This window comes from Zingiber officinale, chromosome 4B (genome assembly GCF_018446385.1).
Source record: "Zingiber officinale cultivar Zhangliang chromosome 4B, Zo_v1.1, whole genome shotgun sequence".
Classification (NCBI taxonomy): domain Eukaryota; kingdom Viridiplantae; phylum Streptophyta; class Magnoliopsida; order Zingiberales; family Zingiberaceae; genus Zingiber; species Zingiber officinale.
The window spans coordinates 125352988-125375845 of record NC_055993.1 but is presented as its reverse complement, the minus strand read 5'-3'; the positions used below and the strand labels follow the sequence as shown (position 1 = coordinate 125375845).

General features: G+C 44.0%; 2 protein-coding genes across 8 annotated transcripts; one reads left to right on the top strand and one right to left on the bottom strand.

Moving 5' to 3' along the window:
* The first annotated feature begins 14378 nt into the window (after positions 1 to 14378).
* On the top strand, positions 14379 to 16418 carry LOC121978645 (cytochrome P450 84A1-like). The gene is made up of 4 exons (XM_042530961.1): positions 14379 to 14837; positions 14898 to 15170; positions 15249 to 15467; positions 15573 to 16418. The coding sequence occupies exons 1-4, from the start codon at positions 14379 to 14381 to the stop codon at positions 16242 to 16244; spliced, it is 1623 nt and encodes a 540-aa protein (XP_042386895.1). The 3' UTR covers positions 16245 to 16418.
* A 25-nt stretch (positions 16419 to 16443) lies between these two features.
* LOC121976483 lies at positions 16444 to 22722 on the bottom strand. Of its 7 annotated transcripts, none has more exons than XM_042528656.1 (8): positions 22658 to 22722; positions 21269 to 21447; positions 19961 to 20098; positions 19653 to 19781; positions 18709 to 18758; positions 18531 to 18628; positions 17296 to 17580; positions 16444 to 17225 (listed from the first exon to the last, which is right to left on the bottom strand). In XM_042528656.1, exons 2-8 carry the CDS (start codon positions 21442 to 21444, stop codon positions 16701 to 16703), a joined length of 1401 nt encoding a protein of 466 aa, XP_042384590.1. In that variant the 5' UTR covers positions 21445 to 21447; positions 22658 to 22722; the 3' UTR covers positions 16444 to 16700. The 7 variants fall into 7 exon arrangements, with proteins under 7 accessions (XP_042384590.1, XP_042384595.1, XP_042384593.1 ...); XM_042528661.1 differs by having other exon boundaries at positions 21377 to 21447; XM_042528659.1 differs by having other exon boundaries at positions 21269 to 21444; positions 22658 to 22721.
* Between the last annotated feature and the right edge of the window lie 136 nt (positions 22723 to 22858).

The window sequence follows — 22858 nt, the reverse complement described above, 5'->3', positions numbered from 1 at the left end:
CGAGCAATTCGCGAGTAGCTCGACTCATTTATACCCCTAGTCTAATTGATCTATTTGACTTTAATCTCCATGTCCTCTTTTGACCCACACTTAGTGGACCACTTTTGTCACCGCATAACTAGTGGAAAGTTAGTAAACAGGAAGTGGGGCTGCGTCAATAGCGTTGAAGACGAAAATTAATGAGAACGGATAACAAAATTTCTTTTCTTTTGTCTATTTGGAAAGAGAGAAATGAAATGAAAGGAAAAGGAAAGGAAGAAAAATGACAATTAATACTTTAAGTTGGTCAGTCACAACACATTGTTCTTGTTAGGATGAGCAATCAAATAGTCACATTGTTCTTGGTTTAATTCCACTTAATGTTCGATTGGTGAATGAATTGGCATCTCAACGATGATATTTTTTTCTCCTGCAAATCAACATGATAAATAAAACAAAATAACAAGGGAATTTATGATTACATTTCCTATTCATTAGCCAAAATCAATTCTGTCTTAAGAAAAGGTTAAAAAAAAACTCATTTCACCTTTGCTGCCATTCCATGACATTTGTTCTAGATGAATTCTACTGTAACAAACATACATTATTTTAAAACAAAATCATCATTATCTTTTTCTGGCACAAGATTTGAACGATAACAAACCAAACATCAACGGCAGAAGAAGATTTGTATTGAATGTGTATCTAGTGCCGGCCTCATTAATTGCACAATAAGATGCCAAATGAGACTAATGACTTTCTTCTTCAATAGATAATCTCGCATCCGAGAGTTATAGATTTCAGGCCAAAGAGGAATCTTCACTGTTTGATCATTCGCCTATATCCGGAAGATCTTAAACCTACAACACAAGGGCAGCTGTCCAAGTTGGCTGATACGGACCATATGCCAGTGCACTCTGCTTTCATAGAGATTCATGCATGCCCTGGCGGAGGTCTTTGAATAGCTATTGCCGCCACTGGACAGTCATCTATGGAGATGATGAAAGATAAATACAGATAGGAAAGTGTATAATTAGGACATTTTCAATAGTTAAAGTCCTAAATGAGTTGATCTTATCTGAAAGTCGATGATATAAAAAATTAAAAATATGGTATTCTCGTTGACCATTTATAGATTCCGCTCCGACCTGCAACACAGATTACGTCAATGCCGAGCTAAGGAAGGAGTCCCCAGTGTTGGTTCTCCGACGCTCAACTCAGTCATCGGCGATGAAGTAGAAGGCGGAGCAATAAAAATGAACAGTAGCGAGAACAATGTCTATCGCATATTGCATATCTCTGTCGATGCTTGGACCCCCCTCATATAGAGCTCCTGTAGCGCGCGTGCACGTTCCCCAAGGCGATCACACTTCCCGAAGTTTTTCCTGAAAAGACTTGTCAGTAAAGTGTCCCTGATACAGTACTTTAACAGGTCAAGCATATCTCTGAAATAATAGTGAAAGGTTCCGTCGTACGATCTTCTGGTTGTCCATGCCAGTGTCAGCTGCACTATCTCCCAAAAGGATGTCGATGGATAACAAAGAGAGTATCCTGCTAAGCCGAGCGGGTTGGTCACTCGGCCAGAACCTCGCTGTTCCTATATCTCGTCCACTCGGCCGAAACTCCATTGTGTCTGTGTCGCATTCGCTTGGTGGGAACTTCACTGTGATTGTGCCACGTCCGCTCGGCCAGAATCTCACTGTATTTGTGTCACGTCCGCTTGGTCGAATTTCCACTCTGCCTGCCGAGTCCTACTGTATGCCTAGCCGAGCAGGGCAGTTGCTCGACTCGGTTTCTGCACACCGTTTCTTTCTCCGCCCGACGTCTACTACTCCATTAAGCGTCAGTCATTTTGACACCTCCCCATGTCAAAGGCGGGGTTAGACCGGACCCTTCTCCTCCGGCCGGGACATGATCGCCCGACCGACAGATAATATTATGAGCGTTGACTGCCTTGAATTTGACCTCCATCGTGATAGCTATCCTCCACGGGATGGGGCCCCTCATCACTGTATAACATATCTCCCCCTCAAGTCTAGTCAAAGGAGGCTGCAAGTCTGATTGACTGGACAAAATTATCTATGAAGCGTGTCACCCGATCGACTCCGACACTCGGTTTTTGATCGGGATAACGTGGTGCAACGGTTGGCTATGTGACCGCTCTCTGCTGGTCGGACTGTTGAAGCTTGTTGTTCGGCCATAGGTCTGCTCCCTTAAGCCGATCGACACAACGAACATTTATACTTGTGAAATCTTTTCTTAGGCTATTTTGGGCGAGTGCGATCCAGGCTTACATCAGCCATATTTCTAGGAAATCGTGCAAAATCCGTCTCCATAATGGCTGAGTACGATCCTATGCCTCCTTAATTGCCCTCATTAAATGTCGACCAGTGGCGAGGCACCACATGTCCCGCCTACTACCACCGCACACTTGATGTGACAGGCGGATATCCGCTAGTGATGTGGCGTTTGGCGCTTCAAATTCAATGGCCCAATCTTTGCCTGGGTTTCCGCGACCTAGATCGGAGGCTTCGGTCGGCCGGCCTCGAGGCTTATAAGCCCGTGTGCGTCACTGCCTCCTCCTTCACATCTTCGTCTTCAAGCTCTTCGGTGCAAACTCAGTTTGTGCTCCGGCGACATTCCTGCTTTCGTTCTCCTCCGGCGACCTTTTTCTAATAAGTTTCCTTCTAATTGCACCCATCTTCGAGTTTTTCGGCGTTTCTTTCTGTGTTCTAGTAATATTCCAGTAGTCTTCATTCCCCTCGCATCCTTTCACTACCTTTGTATTTTTTGCGATAGCGAGTTCCTCACAGTTGCCTGTCGGCGTCCCTAGGCTTTGGTACAACTCTACTTAGTCTAGGTTTAACGCCAGTGATGCTAAGAGTTTGACCGTCACCTTTGAGTTTCCTTCTGGATACAAAATTGTTCTTCCTTCTTCCGATCGGCCAAACTTTTCGTCGTCCGGCTATATTACCTTCTTTAGGGATCAGTTTACCGCCAGTCTAGGTTTCCTATTCATCCCTTCTTTCCCGTCGTTTGTAAATATTTTCGCATCTCCCTTCACCAATGAGTGTCGAACTCCTTCCGGCTATTGTGCGAGGTAGTTGTTCTGTTCCGCCTGCACGACATTCTTCTCACTCCCCGAATCTTACACTATTTTTATTACTCGAAATTATCCGAGTTGGGGACTTTTCTTTTCCAAACCCGAGCGGGCTTAGTTTTCTTTGACAAAATGTCGACCTCCAACAAGCATTGGAGGGAATATTTTTTTTTGTACGCCTTCCTGAGCAGCCAGACTTCCCGACCCACTGGCAGCTCAAAGTGGCGAATTAGCCTCCCTTGAAATGGTACAAGAGTTGATCAAACTACCACAACGCAACTTCAATGTTAGCCGGTCAGAAATATAACATCCATAAGTTACTGTTGGAGGGTGTCCTCTACATCGTCGGCTCTCAAGAAGACCCCCAAGACGAGAGCAAAGTGGCTCCAGTCTTGATGAGTGGTGGAGAGGCTGGTGGATCACCAACTCCCTCCGAACGGCATCGGATCATTCAAGTTGAGGGGCCATCGAACTCGGCATCCTCAGGAGAGCCGCTGATCAAGCGAAAGATGCGCCGGCAAAAGCCCTCATCCCGTTCCGCCTCCTTGGTGGTGCGATCCACCGAACGGGTTGAAACTTTGACCCCCGCTCCCCTCCAAGAGATTGCTGCCCTTGAGTTGTCCGATCGGACGTCATCATTGTTCGGCCTGCCAATAGGAACTCTCTGGGCACCGCCAGTGGCCTTCATACCACCACCATCCAATGTCAAAAAGTCCGGTATCCGTTCGGCATCCTCGTCTCGGCCGTCCGGACGAGCAACATCTGCCCAATCAGCCCCGAGCGGCTAGCGGTATATAACGACGGTTCTTCATCTGTCGATTGAAGAATGGCACGAGTTGGCAAGCGCTGAATCCCAGGCTCCCAAGAACCAAATAATCATCCAAGGTCCGCTCGCACAGATATGAGCTGACGCCCGAGCCCGTGCAGCGATGATACCTCTGAGGGCGCTTGCGAACAGTCACACCCAAATGTCTGTTAGATCGAATGGGTGCGATAGAGGGGGGAGTGAATATCGTGCCTTTTTAAAACTTCTCTTTTTCTTTGAAAGCAGAGTTGTGCACAGCAGAAAGTAAAAAGAAAGACAAGCTTGTTACTTCGTTTGGAGTCTAGGTCGACTCCTACTCGAAGGCACGCAATCCTTGATCGCACCGATGGGCAATCCACTATAACTCTTCTTTCCGAAATCCTCGGAAAGAAGCAGAACGTACAAAACGAGCAAGATAGTAACAACCTACTATCCTGTTTAAGTTAATTACAACGCAAGCTAATAAAATATACCGACAAGTAATGGAGTTGAAGCTTTGGTCGGCACTATCGGACGGAGTGACTTACAAAGCTGATGAAGACTTGTAGCACGAGCAGCTTGCAAAAGAGAACTTCAGTCGATCAAAAAGTGTTGTCTCAGCCTCAAACCTCGAGCCTCTTTTTATAGGTGTAACGGATGTTCGGTCGACCGATCCCTTTGTTCGGTCGACCGAACCAACTCCCTCCCTTCTTGGCTGAAGTCTGACGCTGGCTCAATCTCTGACATTAATTGCTCATTAAGGGTTCAGTTGACCGATCCCATTTTTCGGTCAACCGAACAGGCTCCTTCCCTATTCGTCAAGATTTGATGAGATCCGCATTTACTGTGCATTAATGGTTGATTGGTTCGGTCGACCGATCCATTGGTTTGGTTGACCGATCAGCTCAATTTCCTTCTGCTTCTGATCGGTGCTGATTCTGTGTTGAGTCATCAGGGTTCGGTCGACCGATCTTACTGTTCGGTCGACCGATCATGGCTTGATCGGACTCGGTCTATTTAGGTCTGATCTGAACACTGCTTTGATCTCTTCTTGTTCGGTCAATCGATTCTCCGGTTCGGTCGACCGATCCAGCCAAACCTGCATAACAGTGTTAGACAATAAACCTACAAAACAGATGTTAGCACAGTAATAATATTATAATGCATGAGTAATATAAAAGACAGTAGAATTATCTTGATCTCAACTTTGAAACCTTCCCGATTTTTTCAGTTGGATTAGCGACCTAAGATTGTTCTCTTCGGGAACCCGACCTCATTGTCGCTCCTCCAGTTGTTTACCTCAACCTACCTACCAAACATGGTCCTCTAGACATGTTTGGACTTCGCCAGATCAGTGTCTGATCGTCTGATCCACTAAGACTTTTTCCTACAATGTTATATTAGCCAACAACAATAATAGTAATATAGAATATAATGGTAAACCTAAACCTAGATTTACCGAGATCCGTTGGTCCGGCCGACCGCGCACGGTCGACCGGAATTATCCAATCAACCTTGCTTGGAGTTCACTCCTCCAAGACTTCTCGTTACCTAAGGTTATCTCCCCCTAGGTTTTTCACCACTTGGCTTCACTCACCAAGACTCAGTATTCGGCTACCTAGGGATCAAGTCCTCCAGACCTATCCACCTGGCTTCCACGATATACCGAGATTTCCCTTGTCTCAGTATTCGGCTACCCAAGGATCAGGTCCTCCAAACCTATCCACCTGGCTTCCACGATATACTGAGATTTCTCTTGCCTAGCCTCCAACTAGGACTTCTCTTGCCTAGCCTACAACTAGGACTTCCCTAGATCAAGATCCATACATAAACATACTTAACACATATTTGTCTAATATTAAAACCTTGGAGGACGATTGCACCAACAATGTCAACTGGGCTAAGTATCGTGTTTTACTATTTTTTATAATTTATCCCCGGTCGACGCCCATGCTTTCCTGGTTATTCGTAGTATTGGGTAGAGAGTCTGGCCATGTGTCAGAGACTCACATTTTTGGAGGAGGAAATCAAGAAACTGATGGCTTCGAGCGACCGATCCTCCGCATCTCAAAAGCAGACAGATGCTGAGGTGGCGAAGCTGAAGGTCGATCTATCGAAGAGCACTGCGCTGCTTGAGGCCGAGCGAGGAAAAAGCACAGAGCAGGCTGCTCTACTGGCTCGGCTTAACAAGAAGGTCACCACTTTTGATGCCAAGATCGAATCGGCCAATGCAAGAAAACTCTGGGCCATTGAAGACCTGAACTTGAAGAATAAAAAGGCCCGGTCCCTCACTAAGAAACTCAAAGAAGCCGAAGACTTCCTGGTTGCCGAACGAAAGAGCCAGTCGACCTAAGGAACTGACCTTCAAGGCCAACTCTCCGTAAAAAATAATGAGCTGGCCGCGAAGGACGAGCTGGAGGCCTCCTGAGCGGCCTTGAAAAAACTTATCAAGACGTCGAGCCTCGACGATTCGAGACTATGAAGAGGAACTACATCCGCTCGGACGCTTTCAATGACAAGGTCGTCGATCGGGCTCTTCGCCTATTTGATCTTGCAATTGCCAGGATGCTCAACAAGCTTAGGGAAGGTGGTTACCTCCTTGCCGCTCTGACAAGTAAGGTCATCAATCGAGACAAGCTGACCGAATCGTTGCCCGATGGTGCCTTAGATTACCTTGAGTGAGGTTGAGAGTTCCTCTTTTGTAAAATTTTGAATTTTCAATGAATGTTGGCTCGTTCGGTTAAGCTTTATCTCCTTCTATTATTTGTTTTTTCAACTTATCTCTCAAACTTTGCATAACTCGTGGCCTCGTGACTGCTCTGATCGGCAACAACTAGTCTATCTGGCCGATCGATCCGTTTTGTTTTTAGAGTTGCTCATTATAACTCTGTGACCTTCTACTTGGTCACGAAGTGCTTTCAAGAATGGTCCCAAACAGTCACCGTATTTCGTGGTCGGTCGTTCATCATTCTTGAGTTATAAGATAGTCGCTTGACCACTTGTCGAGATGAGGGTTTAAGGTCACTGCTTGACCCTTGGCGAAGACTAGGGTTTAAGGTCGTGCGCTCGACTATTGATAAAGACTAGGCGAAGACTTGGATTTAAGGTCGCCGCTCAACCGTTGATGAAGACCAGGGTTTAAGGTCACCACTCAACCGTTGATGTAGACCAGGGTTTAAGGTCATCGATCAACCGTTGATATAGACCAGGATTTAAGGTCGCCACTCGACCGTTGACATAGACGAGGGTTTAAGGTCGCCGCTCGACCGTTGACGTAGACGAGGGTTTAAGGTCGCCGCTCGACCGTTGACGTAGACGAGGGTTTAAGGTCGTCGCTTGACCGTTGGGGAAAAGACATCTCAAGAGCGACATTCTTCGCTTTTATTCATATTTTGCCCTGCGTTCAGGAGATATACTGAAAAACATATTTTCACTTGTGCACCTCTCATTCGACCCTGTAGAGTTGTAGATGATTCGCGCTCCACGGCCTCTCAAGCTACCTTCCCCCCTCATCCTCCAAGAAGTAAGCGCTCGAACGAAGCTTGTGAATGATTTTGAAAGGTCTTGCCTATAGGGCTTCGAGTTTGAAGACGTCGTCGACCGGATTCACTTTCTTCCATACGAGATCACTGACTTGGAAGGATCTTAGGATCACCCTCCGATTGTAGTTCTGCTTTATCCGTTGCTGGTACACCATTAGCCGAACAACAGCTTTCGCCCGCGTTTCGTCCACCAAGTCGAGCTCCATGAGCCTCCGTTCGGTGTTTCCTTCATCGTAGTAGTACATCCGATCGGATTCTACTCCGACCTCCACGGGGACAACTGCTTCGCTGCCGTATACCAAGTGAAAGGGGGTTACGCCAGTCACCTCATTTGGGATCATGTGAAGGGCCCACAACACACTAGGGAATTAGTCAACCTAGCTGCCTCCGACGTGGTTGAGCCGAGCGCGTAGAACTCTAAGGATCTCCCGATTGGCGACTTTGGTTTGTCTGTTGCCCTGGGGGTAGGCCACAGAGGTGAAGGCCTGTTGGATGTCATAGCCCTCGTACCACTCTCTGAGCCCCTAACCGACGAATTGTCTCCCATTGTCTGATAGGAGCCGGTGTCGGATGTCGAACCAGCATATGATGTTCTACCAAACAAACTTAATGACCATATGCTCGGTTATTCTTGCAAGCGGCTTGGCTTCCACCTACTTCGAGAAGTAGTTGACCGTGACAAGCAGAAATTTCTGCTGATCAATCACCATGGGGAATGACCCAACAATATTCATGCCACATTGGTCGAATGGGCAAGATACCATGGACACCTTCATTTCCTCGATCGGCTGGTGTGAAAGGTTGTGATACTTTTGGCAGGACAAGCAGGTGGCCACCGTTCGAGCGGCATCTTCTTGGAGGGTCGACCAAAAATATTTGGCAAGTAGTATCTTACGAGCTAACGCACGGCTGCCCGGATGGCCTTCGCAGGAACCTTGGTGCACCTCTCGCAGAATGCATTCGAGATCTTCCGATCTGAAGCATTTAAGTAGGAGCTTAGAGAAGACTCTTTTATAAAGCTGGTCCCCGACCAAAGTGAATTGTTCGACCCTCTTCTTCAGCAAGTGAGCTTCTTCCTGATCAGCAAGAGTAATTCCCGACTATAGAAACTCTGTGAGAGCCGTCCTCTAGTCGTTCGGGATGGTTATTCCTTCCATTCGATTAATATGTGCTACGATCAAGACCTATTCGATCTGTTGCCCTATGACGATCGGTGATAATGAACTGACTAATTTTGCCAACTCGTCTGCTGCCAAGTTCTCTGATTGAGGTTTTTTTTTTTTGTATAATGATCTCCTAAAAGTTAGCTTTCAACTTCTCGAAGGCCTCTGCATAGAGCCTGAGTTGGACGTTTGCTTATCTCGAATGTCTCGGATAGCTGCTGAGTGGCCAACTGAGAGTTTGAGTGGATGAGGACTTTAATGGCTCCCGCATGTCGGGCCGCCTGTAGGCCGGCTATCAATGCCTCATACTCTGGTTCATTATTAGTGGTGCGATAGTCCTTTCAAAAGGAAAGTTGCATCCGGTCTTCTCGTGGTGAGATGAGCAATATGCCGATTCTGCTACCTTGCCGAGTGGACGATCGGTCAACATATATCTTCCATGTTACCTCCGGCTCAACATTCTAGACCTCTATGACAAAATCCGCTAAGGCCTGCACCTTGATTATCGCTCGGAGTTGATATATATGTCAAACTCACTTAGCTCGGTCGTCCATTTGATCAGTCTTCCTGATGCCTCGGGGTTGAGAAGGACCTGTCTCAAAGAGTTGTTAGTCAGCACGATGATTGAGTGCGCTAGAAAGTACGGACGAAGCCTCCGAGTGGCGAGAATCAAAGCATAAGCTAATTTTTCCAGACAGGTGTAGCGAAACTCTGCAACCTTCAATTTATGGCTTAAAAAGTATATAGACTGTTGTTCTTGGCCATTTTGCCTAACTAGAGCCAACCCAACCACATACTCGTTGGATGATAAATAGATCTGGAGCGGCTTACCAACAATTGACTTGGCTAATACAGGCAAGGAGTTAAGTTATTCCTTCAACTCTTCCAATGCCCGATCGCACTTTGTGTCCCATTAGAATTTTGTAGTTCGGAGAAGTACTTTAAAGAATGACAAGCTCCGGTTGGATGACTTAGATATGAATCTGGACAGCGCTGTGATCAAGCCGGTCAACCGTTGAGCTTCATTCAAGTTTTGAGGCATCGTCATGTCTTGCAACGCTTTGACTTTGCTTGGATTGGCTTCAATGCCCCGCTCGATGACGATGTAACCCAGGAAGAGTCCACTCTTCACGCCGAACAGACACTTACTCGGGTTCAATTTTATTCCATATGTCATCAGCGTTTGGAAGGTTTCCTTGATATCTGGCATAGGTCAGCAGCTCGGAGGGATTTTATTAATATGTCGTCGACGTATACCTCTATATTACAGCCGATCTGCCATCGGAACACCTTGTTCATCAGCCTCTGGTAAATGACTCTGACATTCTTGAGTCTGAACGACATGACGTTGTAGCAATACATTCCGTCGGTCATTATGAAGCTGACTTTCTCTTGGTCTTCTCGGGCGAGCGACACTTGGTGATACCCTTGGTATGCATTGAGCACGCAGATCAGCTCACAACCCGCCGTTGAGTCCACCATCTGGTCTATCTTGGGTAATGGATAGTAGTCTTTTAGGCAGGTCTTGTTAAAATCACAGAAGTCGATGCAAACTCATCATTTATTGCCTGGCTTGGAGAATAACATGACATTGGCTAGCCAGCTCGAGAATTAAACTTCCATAATATGGCTGGCCTCCAGTAACTTCTCTATCTTCGCCCGGATGGTCAAATTTTTCTCCGCACTGAAATCCCTCCTTCTTTACTTCACCGGTCAAGTGTCTGGTCGGACATGAAACTCATGCTGAGCCACACTCGAGGAGATGCCAGGAAGCTCGTGTGTCGACCATGTGAACACATCATGATTTTGTCTAAGGCAGGCGACCAACTCTGCCTTCTTCTCCACCTCCAGGTCGACGACAATGAATGTGGTTGTTTCTATTCTGATAGGGTGGATCTGATCCTCCTCCTTTTCTTCGTACACTAATGTAGGAGACTTTTCAGTGATTGTGCTCACCTCTAGGCGCAGATTCTTCCGAGCGCTTCTCACTTCAGACTTGACCATCTCGACGTAGCATTGCCGAGCGACCAGCTAATCGCCTTTGATCTCACCCACCTAGTCGTCCACCGGGAACTTGATCTTTTGACAGTATGTAGACACCACCGCCCGAAATTCGTTGAGGGTCGGTAAGCCCAAGATGACGTTATAGGTCGATGGTACGTCCACCACGATGAAATTTGTGGTCCTGGTTCTTCTCATTGGCTCTTCTCCAAGCGAGATGGCCAGTCGGGCCTATCCGAGTGACAGTCCTTCATTGCCCATGAAACCGTAAAGTGGGGTCGTCCTGGGTAGCAACTCATTTCGATCGATTTGCAACTGATCGAACGCCTTCTTCAAGATGATGTTCATCAAACTCCTTGTATCAACAAAAGTTCAGTGAATAGTGTAATTAGCAATTACCGCTTGGATAATCAGCACGTCGTCATGAGGGATCTCCACTCCCTCCAAATCTCTGGGGCCGAAGCTTATATAGTGCTCTTTTGCCTTCTCCCTACTGCATCCTACGGTGTGGATCTCCAGTCCCTGGGCGTACAACTTCTTGGCTCTGATGGAGTCACCGCCGGTCGGCCCACCGACGATCAAGCCTATTTCTTCTCAAGCGACGTTGCTTCTGTTTTCTTCTTCTTAAGCGAAGGGCCTATTTCGCTCGACCAGGACTCGGGAGGGATCAGTATTATCCCTTCGCTGATGCTGATGGTGCCGCTCGGACACCCTTCTTTTGTCCTCTCATCGCTCGGTAGATCGTTGTCTATGTCGTCGATTGAGAGTTGGAGATCAACGGCGGTATCCTCTTGGCACCGATCGGCTATCAATCGGTGTCAAATCGTAGCAGTTGCGCGTGTTGTACGTCGTCGACTAATGGAAGGAGCAGAACATTGGCGTCCATACCTTGCCTCTCGTCGTCTTTTGCCGACCGGCGGCCATATGCTGCATGACATGTGTCTTGGCCTCGTGGTGTGGCCGCGCTCCCTCCGTTCTTGGCCCTTTGGGCGGTTGTGACTGCTCGTCGGGCGCCACCGCGGGCTCGGCCGGCGTTTCCTTCTTTCTCGTAGTTTGGGTATCTTCCACATTTATGTATTCATTGGCCTTTCTGAGCAGGTGGTCGAAATCCCTGGGCGGCTTCTTGATGAGCGACCAAAAGAATTTTCCTTCGACGAGCCCTTGAGTGAAGGCGTTCATCATCGTCTTGGATGAGATTGAGGGGATATCCATGACTACTTGATTGAAGCGCGTGTACGCTCGGAGCTCTTCCTTGGGCCCCTGCTTTAAGGTAAAGAGGCTGAAGTTCGTCTTCTGATAGCGCCGACTTATGGCAAAATGGTGCTGGAAGGCAGCTCGGAAGTCCTTGAAGCTGCGTATGGATCCGTCCGGCAGTCTTCGGAACCAGCGCTGCGCCGAGCTGGACAAAGTAGTGAGGAAGACTTGGAACTTCACCCCGTTTGTTTACTGGTGCAGCGTAGCTGCGTTATCAAACTTATCCAGATGATCATCTGGATCGGTCGTTTCATTGTATTCCCCGATCGCCAGTGGGGTATAGTGCCTAGGTAGAGGGTTACACAAGATTGCCTAAGAGAACTGCATATTGATCCGCTCGGGCGATGCGTGACTTCTAGGCGCCTTTTCTTTTCACGCATCCCGAACGAGAGCGTCGTCTCAAGATGACCCCCTTTCCTGGTTCGCCTGAGCTATCTCTGAGGGAGTTTGGAATAGGGCACGATGAAAGGGGATGGGCACCGGCAGCGCTTTCCCTTGCGTGTCAGTCGAACCTCTATTCTGCCCTCATATGGAAACAAGTTTCGGTCGGTCTTCCAATCCAGCTCGCCCTCCTGCTGTCAACATCGTCGGCTATTGTACTAGCCGATCGGTTAGTGTTTGCTGTTGCTGCTGCTCGAACATCTTCACCGCTTGGGCATGCACGAGCATGTCGAGCTCCTCTTTGGTGAGCGTTACGGTGGTGAGTCATTCAGCGTCCTCCATCTTCGCAACTCAAATGCAGGTTGAGTTCCTACAGACGGCGCCAAATATGATCCTGTCCGAAAGTCAATGAAATGGAAAGCTGGGGATGTGGCGCTCCCGCTGACCGCCTGTAGATTCCGCTCCAACCTGTAACACAGATTACGTCAGTGCCGAGCCAAGGAAGGAATCCTCGGTGTTGGCTCTTCGACGCTCAAGTCAGTCATCGGCGATGAAGTAGAAGGTGAAACAATAAGAATAAATTATAGCGAGAACAGTGTCTATCGCATATTGTGTACTTCTGCTGATGCTTGGACCCCCCTTATATAGAGCTCCTGTAGTGCACGTGCACGATCCCCAAGATGATCACACTTCCCGAAGTTTTTCCTAAAAAGACTTATCAGTAAAGTGTCCCTGGCACAGTACCTTAACAGGCCGAGCATATCTCTGAAGTGACAGTGAAATGTTCCGTCGTACGATCTTCTGGTTGTCCATGCCCGGTGTCAGCTGCACTACCTCCCAAAAGGATGTCGATGGATAACAAAGAGAGTATTCTGCTAAGCCGAGCAGATTGGTCGCTCGGCCAGAACCTCGTTGTTCCTATGTCCCGTCCGCTCGGCCAGAACTCCATTGTGTCTGTGTCGCATTCGCTCGGTGGGAACTTCACTGTGATTGTCCCATGTCCACTCGGCCGGAATCTCACTATGTTTGTGTCACGTCCGCTCGCCCGGAATCCCACTGTGTTTGTGTCACGTCTGCTCGGCCGAAGTTCCACTCTACCTGTTGAGCCTTGCTGCCTGGCTGAGAGAGGTAGCTGGTCGGCCCAACTTCTGCACACCGTTTCTTTCTCCGTCTGGTGTCCAATACTCCATTAAACGTCGGTCATTTTGACACCTCCCCGTGTCAAAGGCAGGGTCGGACCAGACCCTTCTCCCCAGGTTAGGACATGATCGCCCGACTGGCCCCTGATCGCCCAACCGACCGATGATATTTTGAGCGTTGACCGCCTTGACTTTGACCTCTACCGTGACAGCTATCCTCCAATAGGTAGGGCTCCTCATCACTGCATCAAGTATTTTTTCATGATCTCAATATGTCACATCAATAATATGAAACCTCATTGAAATATTTTCAATGATTAAAACTCTAATGAACTTTCTTATGATCCAATTTGTAGTATGAATTACATGACTTTAAACATATTACATCAAATTTAAGACAAAAAAACATATTTATATTTTTAATACTACTCTTAAACTATAAAACTCAAACCTTATCTCAACCTATCTCTATAATGATTTAAATTTTTTATTCAACTTTTTATATTTTACGAACCTCTTATCAACTTTGTATTGAAGATGCATAAACCATAGGCATTAAATGTGTATTTAAGATTGTATTAAACTCACGATGAAAAGATTGTACAATTATAAATAGAATAAAGTTCATGCTATAAAAAGGTAACCATAATTTTGCAACCATAAATGTGTAATTTTTTCTCATTAATAAAATCTATATTTTTTATAATTATATATATGTATCCTTACATATTTAAATTATACCTGGTTCCATATGGAATTATTTCCATAAAGATGAATCCTCGAAAGGAGTCCAATTTAAAAAAGTATATAGACAAAATAAAAATATTTTATCTAATAAATTTATTTCCAATAAGTGGCGAGTCATCCTAAATCGGAAGTAAATTAATTTTAACCAAACATAATAAATAATAAATGTTCTATTTTTTAAAAACCACAAATTTCTTAGAATTATTAATTATTTGATTTTCCTTTATATATATATATATCGTATGCTGATTCTTCAATAATATTTCTAGGGAAGAGAATTCATCGGCCATGGCGTTGGTGTTCACGGAATTGTTGGCCAATTTTCTTCTGCCGGCCTTGGCGGTGCTGTTATTCGTCACGGCGTCGAAACTGCGCGGGCGGAACAAACTGCCGTTTCCGCCGGGGCCTCCGCCGCTGCCGGTGATCGGCAACATGCTGATCATGGACCAGCTGACGCACCGCGGCCTGGCGAAGCTGAGCGAGCGCTACGCTGCCGGCGTGGGGCTGATCCACCTGCGCCTGGGGGCCCGGCGGGTGTTCGTGGTGTCAACGCCGGAGATGGCGCGGCAGGTGCTGCAGGTGCAGGACGCTGTTTTCGCCAACCGGCCGGCGACGATCGCCATCGCCTACCTGAGCTACGACCGCGCCGACATGGCCTTCGCAAACTACGGACCGTTCTGGCGCCAGATGAGAAAGCTCTGCGTCGTCAAGCTCTTCAGCAAGAAGCGCGCCGAGTCATGGACTCCGGTAAACTTGTAGGACCTTTTTAAAAAATATTAAACGCGCGCATTAATTGGGTTTTTCTAGGTGAGGGAGGAGGTGGCTGCTGCGGTTCAGGCCGTTGCAGAGAAGGCCGTTTCCGGCGCCGCCGTAAACATTGGCGAGCTCAGTTTCAAACTCACGATGAGAATCACATACCGGGCGGCGTTCGGGACGCAACAGAGCAGCGATGCCAAGCACCAGGACGAGTTCATAGCCATCATATCGGAGTTCTCCAAGCTCTTCGGCGAGTTCAACGTCTCCGACTTCTTCCCCTGGTTCAGCTGGTTCGATCCGCAAGGCTTCAACAAGCGCCTCAAGGTCATCAATCAATTAGTTGTGAATTTTAATCTCATCACAAAGTTTAATCTGGAATGCTATCGAATCATATATGTATAGGTCGCCAGGGAAGCGCTGGATAAGTTCATCGACAAGATCATCGACGAGCACATGGCCAACCCGAAGGCCCCGGATGCGACTGACGGAGACATGGTGGACGAGATGCTAGTGTTCCTGGACGAGGCCGCCGGTGACGGGGGCAGAGGAGCGGCGGAGAAGGATGAACTGATGTTGGGGAACTTTAAGTTGTCGAGGGACCACATCAAGGCCCTAATCATGGTTTGTCTTCTCGAAACTTAATTATCACTATTAATTATATTTGCTTATACTGCCCAAATTCCTCTTTAATGACTTGATTGATTTAAATACGGTGTGACGTGGCAGGACGTGATGTTTGGGGGAACGGAAACGGTGGCCTCCGGGATCGAGTGGGCGATGGCGGAGCTACTGAACAGCCCCAACGACTTGCGACGCCTGCAGGAAGAGCTCGCCGCCGTGGTCGGCCTAGACCGGCCGGTCCGCGAGAGCGACCTCGAGAAGCTGCCCTTCCTCAAGTGCGTCACCAAGGAGACTCTCCGCCTCCACCCTCCGATCCCGCTTCTTCAGCATCAGACGGTGGCGGACGCGGAGGTGTCGGGGTATTTCCTCTCTGCGGATTCAAGGGTGCTAGTCAACGTCTGGGCCATCGGTCGCAACGAGGCGCTGTGGAAGGGCGCGTCTGAGTTCCGGCCGGCGCGGTTCGCGCCGGGGGGCGAGGCGGAGGGACTGGACTTCAAGGGAGGCTTCTTCGAGTACCTGCCCTTCGGGTCTGGCCGGCGGTCGTGTCCCGGGATGCAACTGGGACTGCTGGGGCTTGAGCTGGCGGTGGCGCAGTTCGTGCACTGCTTCGACTGGACGCTGCCCGCCGGGATGAAGCCCGGCGAGATCGACATGGGAGACGTCTTCGGGCTGACGACGCCCAAGGCGGTGAAGCTCGTGGCTTCCCCCCGCCCGCGGCTCACCCATGCGCTGATCGCGGGCAGCGACCGATCATCTGCCGGCCGTGATTATTTATAATTATTTTGATATACATTATCAAATATAATTTTTATGCACTTTATAATCCTTATAATAAAGCCTTGGCATTCTCTGAGTGTTAGAAGCTGCCAAGCTATATGTCTAAACAATTAAGTCCTAGAAAACCTTAGATTAAATAAATTATGTCCAAAAGAATACTTGAAATAAAGTAATTCACTCAATTTTGGAGATTTTGTCCTTGAAATCCAACAGGAATCTCTGCTTTCTTATTCTAGTCTAGACGTGAATCCGTTTTTTAAAAAAAACTATAAGAACAAATTTAAGCTTGATCAGTCAAAACATAAATGCTCAGTTGAACAATTTAACTAGAATGTTCTTCGCTAATTTGGATACCAACAAACATTGACATGAGGTATATATGTTTGAGTAGCCTTATTCTTAAAACTGGTGATGGCTGGTGACTTGGTGTCTACGACCTCGCAAAAACTGACCTCTTTAGATCATGGAGTTCTCCACTTGGTCTCCCTGCATCTTCTTTGTCGTTCCAATCTCTACGAGCATGGTTAGTAGAGCTTCACACATCTCACTAGCATCCGGCTCAAGGTGGTCCTTATTGAGGGATGAGTAAACCATCCACGAATGGTCGAGCTTCTTCTCTAGTCTAACAACCACTGACCCAGGAACCTCCGCATCGCACCTCGCCACCAGTCCATCGCTTGGCTCTCCGTACCGTAACTTCATGTGCAATGCAGTAATTGCCATTGCGGCAGATGCAGGGAGGATGACAGGAACTTTCCCGCCAAAATTTTCAGATTCAAACCACCGTAGGAAAGGAGGAAGGGGAAGAAGCCATGGGAGCTCAGCATGGGCGATGTGAGACATTGTGGCAAGAACTCCAGGAGCAATGCTAGCTTCCGTGTGGAATGAAATTAGTGGGATTTGTCCCAAAGGAAGCGTGTGCTTTGAGATGAAATCCTTTCTCTTTTCGTAAGTAAGATCCTCTAAAGATCTCATATCCCCCTGTCGACAAGTATGGTTGAAATTTAAAAGACCATCACCTAGCAACGATTTGGAAAAAGCCCATCTTTACCTTGATTATTTTGCATATGATAAATTCCATGATCCGTCGAGCCTCCTGGCCGGCAACCTGACCTTCTCGCAGGATATCAGAAGCAATGGGACAACCACCATAAGGGCTCTGAACAAGTGCTAATCCAGCAACCTTGTCACTGAGGTCGGACCAATAGATCGAAAGTGCTGCTGCTGCATCGACACCGCCTTTGCTATGTCCGAGAAGCATCACACGCTTTCCCGATCCCCAGCACAGTTCCTCAATGTATTGCTTGAGCTCCCATGAATTTTTCTCCACGGAAGCCTAAAAACATAGTAAGTCAACCTGTCATCCACTTAATTTCCTGTGAGGAGCTTGTCAGTATGAAAACTAGGATAATGGATTAGTTTATTTTCCAGATAATAAGCTCTGACCAATTCATTTCTTAAAAACAAATGCTCCAATGAATATTCATATCTTTAGGTTTTACAAGCAATGACAGTAAAATTCCACGAGGAGAACATTCAAAAAGATAACTATTTTTTTTGTATTTATCAATCGAGGAATGCATTCCACAACAAACAAGTTTTCCTGTAGCTAGTTACGACATTGTGACTTTAACACAGAGTTAGGGAGTCGAGCAATTAAAAAAAACAAATAGTTGAGATCAGATTTACCAATACACTCAAACCAGTGGTTGAGTCACCCAAGCCCCCTGCAGCTGGCCTGAGGATTCGATCCGTGATGAATGCCAAGGATGTAGCAACAAGAAATTGAGATCAGATACAAAAACTAATGTTCTTTTCTACAGAAAGTAGAATAGAACGATTTAAAGTAGATTATAAATTTTAAGCTACAAGAATAGACAAGAATATTCCAAAAATAATTGGCAGATTCGGTAGAGCCTGAAGCAACTCACAATTATCTACTGCACTGTCATTATCCGAATTACTAGAATATAGATTATAGCCTCTTAGAAATTCCAGTTCTACCAATATCCAAATTTCAAATGAGTTCTCAAATATTTTGCAAACAGAGGAAAAATTGTTGGCATCAAATCAAGAAATAGCATAATGCTAGTGGACATGTTGTAGCAATCATTATGATAGTGTAGAAAAACATAGACTAAAGGAGAGATTGGAAAGCAAATATTATACATAAATATTTGATGAGAGACACTTACAGAAAGATGATTAACATTAATGTTGAATTTCTTACAGTCAATATACATATAACTTGAAAATATATGCTAAAGTTCTGCCAGTAATCGTCACCTCACTATGGATCTTGGCAATATGACAAGTTAGACCCATCTTGGAAAAACATCGTTTAGTATTTACAAAGTACAACGAACCATGGTTACTGAAAAGGCCTGCAATTTAACCATTTAATGCGTCTTAGATAGCCAACCATAGGTGGTTTGATACTTTATAGAATAAAATTAAACCTTACCAGGAATCAACAAATAAACCAGATTGTTAGGAAGGCAGTGCACACCATTTCTGAAAATGTGAAGATGGAAAATGGCATCATCATCATCCTCATCTAAGCACCAACACATTGATATAGAAGATACCTATATTGTTATGAGTAACCAAAACAATGCATTGAAACTGTAGAATTATATGTGTGCCTCTACAAGAACGAGATATATGAACCTCATATTCATCAACATACTGCATGTGCTATGCAGTAGCTCTACCTCACACTGCTTGTACAGGACGTAATCGATTTCTACTCTTACCTCCATATCATCTTGAACTTACGAATGTAAGAGGCACAGATGCAATTGAAAATTAATTAAAAGGAAATCTAGAACTACATGCAGGCTTAAAAAGTTTTTAAATTTGAAACTAAAAATTTAATTACCTTGTAGAACAAAGTTCATTTTGCAACAGTTGAATAGCTTTATAAAACAGATGTTTTCCTTAGTTGGACTGTGATGGATGAATCCAAACATGGAACATTTGACTTAAATTCATAATTTAAAGTCCAATCAAGGTGGTCATACAGAAATTTCAGGGAAATATTTGAACTTCTTTGCCATAATGGTAAAAAAGTGAACCAGTATCATTTACACATTCACAACTATATGAAAAGAAAAAAAAAACAGGAATCTTCCCTATCAAGGGATCCAAAAAGAAAAATAAGAAAGACACCAGCTGATTCAGGCAAAGCACGTAATTAGCACACCCATTAAGCAAAATATTAAATAGCAAGTGATGAAATTCAACAGAAGGGTAGTTAGGAGGGCAAAATACAAGAAGTTCTGCACTGATCTGTCTCATACAGAGAGACGGCTGACACAGTAGACCATCAAACTAGCTAAAAACATAGGCATCTGAGATACTTGAGATTGAACTTATTTTGATTTTCTCATGGGAAAAGTCAGGTACCTGACATCATGAAGCAGTTCCATGAAACGTGTTGTACCATCCTCCACTATGGGTAATTGATTGGTCCTCTGCAACCACCCAATATCAAGAGAAGACCCTAGCAAGGTTCTTTGCACACTGAATAGAAAGCTATATACAAAAGGAAAGGACAAGATAATGAGTTCACTGACACCAGAACACCATCTTAGGTCAACCGAAAAATGAAGCCTCTAAAGTGATATATGTTGGTTTGTTCTCAAGTTCAATGCTGATAACAGGTGCATCAAGCTTATAGGAACTTCCACATATAGGTAAAGCACTTCTCTTACCACTGCATTTCTGCACAAATTTTTCTGGCATACACGCATAAGCATTTCGAACATTCTAATATCAATCTACCTCCTACTCTGTAACAATATGAGATCAATCTAGTTCCTACTCTGGGACCAAATAGTGACAATAATAATCTGAAAAAATCAATACAGAAAAGTTAGAATAATAAAGAATAGTAAGGGCATAAAGTGATCAATTCTTCAATAAGACAGATAAATATATGGCTAAAGTCCAAATAGTTTAACAATTACAAATTTACAATTTAGAGGTATTTAATAATCTTTAATCGTCATTGCTCTATGCATTTTATTGAAATTAATTCTGTACAAAGACCATACCATCTGAGAAAAAGATTCATATTAATGTCAGGCCAGGTAAATAAGTTGTTATGATGACAAACCGCTGGCAGTGTCATGTTCGACATTTACACTGCATTTTTCTCAACCATTTAATGTTCATTATACAGACCCTTCCAAATATAGTCATTTAAATTTATTTGTTTTTCATGTAAGAAAGAGATTATGTGCCCCTTGTATAACTCAAGCATGGGGTTGCCAAGGTTCAGAAGACAATAAAGAGTTAGAAGAGAAAACATAATGTTCTCTGTTAGTTACAAATTACAGGGAAATCCATGCCTAAAAAAATGCAGAACATATAATCTTTAATATTCAACTGTTGTGCAATAAATTTAAAAAATAAGAGTTAAAAAATTGGTACGAAAATCAAGATGCTTATATGTTCCATACTTCAAGGCACTGCTCTAGAAGTTAATCATGACAATTAACTGACAGAGAATGTTGCTCGCATCATATATGCAACAGGTATGATGGCTTTAGTGACTTCCTATTACTGAACTAGATAATCCTCAATTAGTAGTCTAAAAACTAGTTTACATAAATTATATAAAACTGATATATCATAGTTGAATACATTTTTTATTTTTAGCTTCAATCAAGTAAATTTACAAGTGGTTGATGAGAAGATACAATGTCAACATATTTTAATCATAAATTTATTTTTATTACTATGTTTAATTTCCCTCTTTTTTGTCTATGTTATTTCTTAATTAAAGTTTACCAACCAATTTTTTTGTAATCCTCGAAACATGTAAAAGCTTGTTTGACAGATGTATATTACTTTACTGCTTAGTAAGTTAATAAATCAAACAAATGAAAATAATTGCTTCCACCCAAATGAAATATATGATAGTTTATGTATGAATTACCAGTATCATAATAGCACATTAATTAGGATATCATGGCAGAAATTCATCAGCAGATATCATAGCTAAGCACAATACATACACTCGGCGTATCAAGGATGAGTTTTTCCATTCCTGCCAATATGTTATGGCTAAAGCAATGGATGAAACTGATTCTTCATCGGAAGAGCAATAAATGTCATGTACGCACTTGTGATTGCAATCAACAATTGAAGTTTGAAGAACTTGGTAGAATCTTTCGTCAATGGAAAAAAACATCTTCTACAAAATTTGGAGGCAAAATATTACTTTCCAGCTTCAATAAAAGATAAGTGGTACATACTTTATAAGACCATAGAAATAGTATAGAAAGTTGTTGTTAGGCAAGTTTATTCATTTAGCACATGAGACTGAAACAATGTTCTGAGCATTAAAATCTAGTACCAAAAACAACAGAATACACAAATCATAGGTACCAAAAAGAGTTTATTGGAGGATTATAAGTTATTTAGTTACAATTTTGCTGAACAAAAGGAAAGAAGGAAACATACACTTGACTTCAAAATGACAGATAAACACAGTAAAATAATTCCTTAATACAAGAGTATTGGTTCAACAGTAAGGATGTGTTTTCTTGACCTAGATGATCAAGGTTAAAATCAAGAAATATTAGGTAATGTCACACACATATTTCTTCCTTAACTCCCACGCTACTATTAATATGGTTGCAGAATTAGTAGCTCTAGCTGTATTGACCACCTCCAAAAACTTATATTGGCCAAAAAAAATGTTTACGAATATATTAGAAAAAGTTTAAACATTTTATAAGAATGGTTATACATAACTAATAAATTCATGGGCATTATTCATTCCAAGATGATAAAAAAAATTAATATTAGCCACCAAAACAACAAAGATTATATGAAATTTGTTAAGTTTGATCAAGGAATACCCATGCTAAAACTAGTCAACAAACTTTAAGAAAATAGGAAAGAGCCCAATCTATTTATTCTATAAGAAAGGCTTTCTGTACAAAATCTACAATTTTCCAGCGAGAAATATGCATTATTTACCTTTACCGATTCAATAATTCCATGAATAATGTCCAGCAAGTTGGGAAGATATAATAAATTCTATACTCATTCTTAAAAACATGTCCAGCAAAAACATAAGATCTACATGTTTTAGTGAGTAACTTTTTTTCGATATTCAAATGAATGATTTCATGGTTCCTATCTGGATCGGCCGATTCAGACCTAGATAGGCTTTTGTCAATTTAAATTTTCCCTATAAATTTTGATATATGAAAGACATAAATTTAACCTACGGATCAGAAATTACAACGGGATCCGGACGAAATCAGAAATCCGCCAAAAAGATTGAATAAACAGTGGAGATTTCACTGAGATCACCATTCAAACTCAAGATTGGTAGCAAGTAAAAAGGAGCGAAAAAGGGCATTCGACAAGAAGATAAAAGAAATAGAGCGCACCGACAGGAGCACAGAGAAGAAAGAAGAATCGGTTGCGCAGATCCGGGAGCGGTGCGAGTGTGAGTAAGCGTGATTAATATAAAAACTTTCTATATATATATATATATATATATATATATATATAACTTTAACACTATACCCAACGCCTGAACCCTATAAATAAAATCGTAAAAAAAAATTTTCATTATTTTTAAATTCAAA

Bases quoted from the DNA above. Each gene is read 5' to 3' on its own strand.
- LOC121978645 (XM_042530961.1), top strand. From the start codon at position 14,379: ATGGCGTTGGTGTTCACGGAATTGTTGGCCAATTTTCTTCTGCCGGCC. The intron at 15,171-15,248 runs GTCATCAATCAA...ATATATGTATAG, and splicing joins GCTTCAACAAGCGCCTCAAG to GTCGCCAGGGAAGCGCTGGA. The intron at 15,468-15,572 runs GTTTGTCTTCTC...GTGACGTGGCAG, and splicing joins ACATCAAGGCCCTAATCATG to GACGTGATGTTTGGGGGAAC.
- LOC121976483 (XM_042528656.1), bottom strand. From the start codon at position 21,444: ATGTTTTTTTCCATTGACGAAAGATTCTACCAAGTTCTTCAAACTTCA. The intron at 19,782-19,960 runs GTAAGAGAAGTG...TTTTGTATATAG, and splicing joins ATTTGTGCAGAAATGCAGTG to CTTTCTATTCAGTGTGCAAA. The intron at 18,629-18,708 runs GTAAGGTTTAAT...GTTAAATTGCAG, and splicing joins GGTTTATTTGTTGATTCCTG to GCCTTTTCAGTAACCATGGT.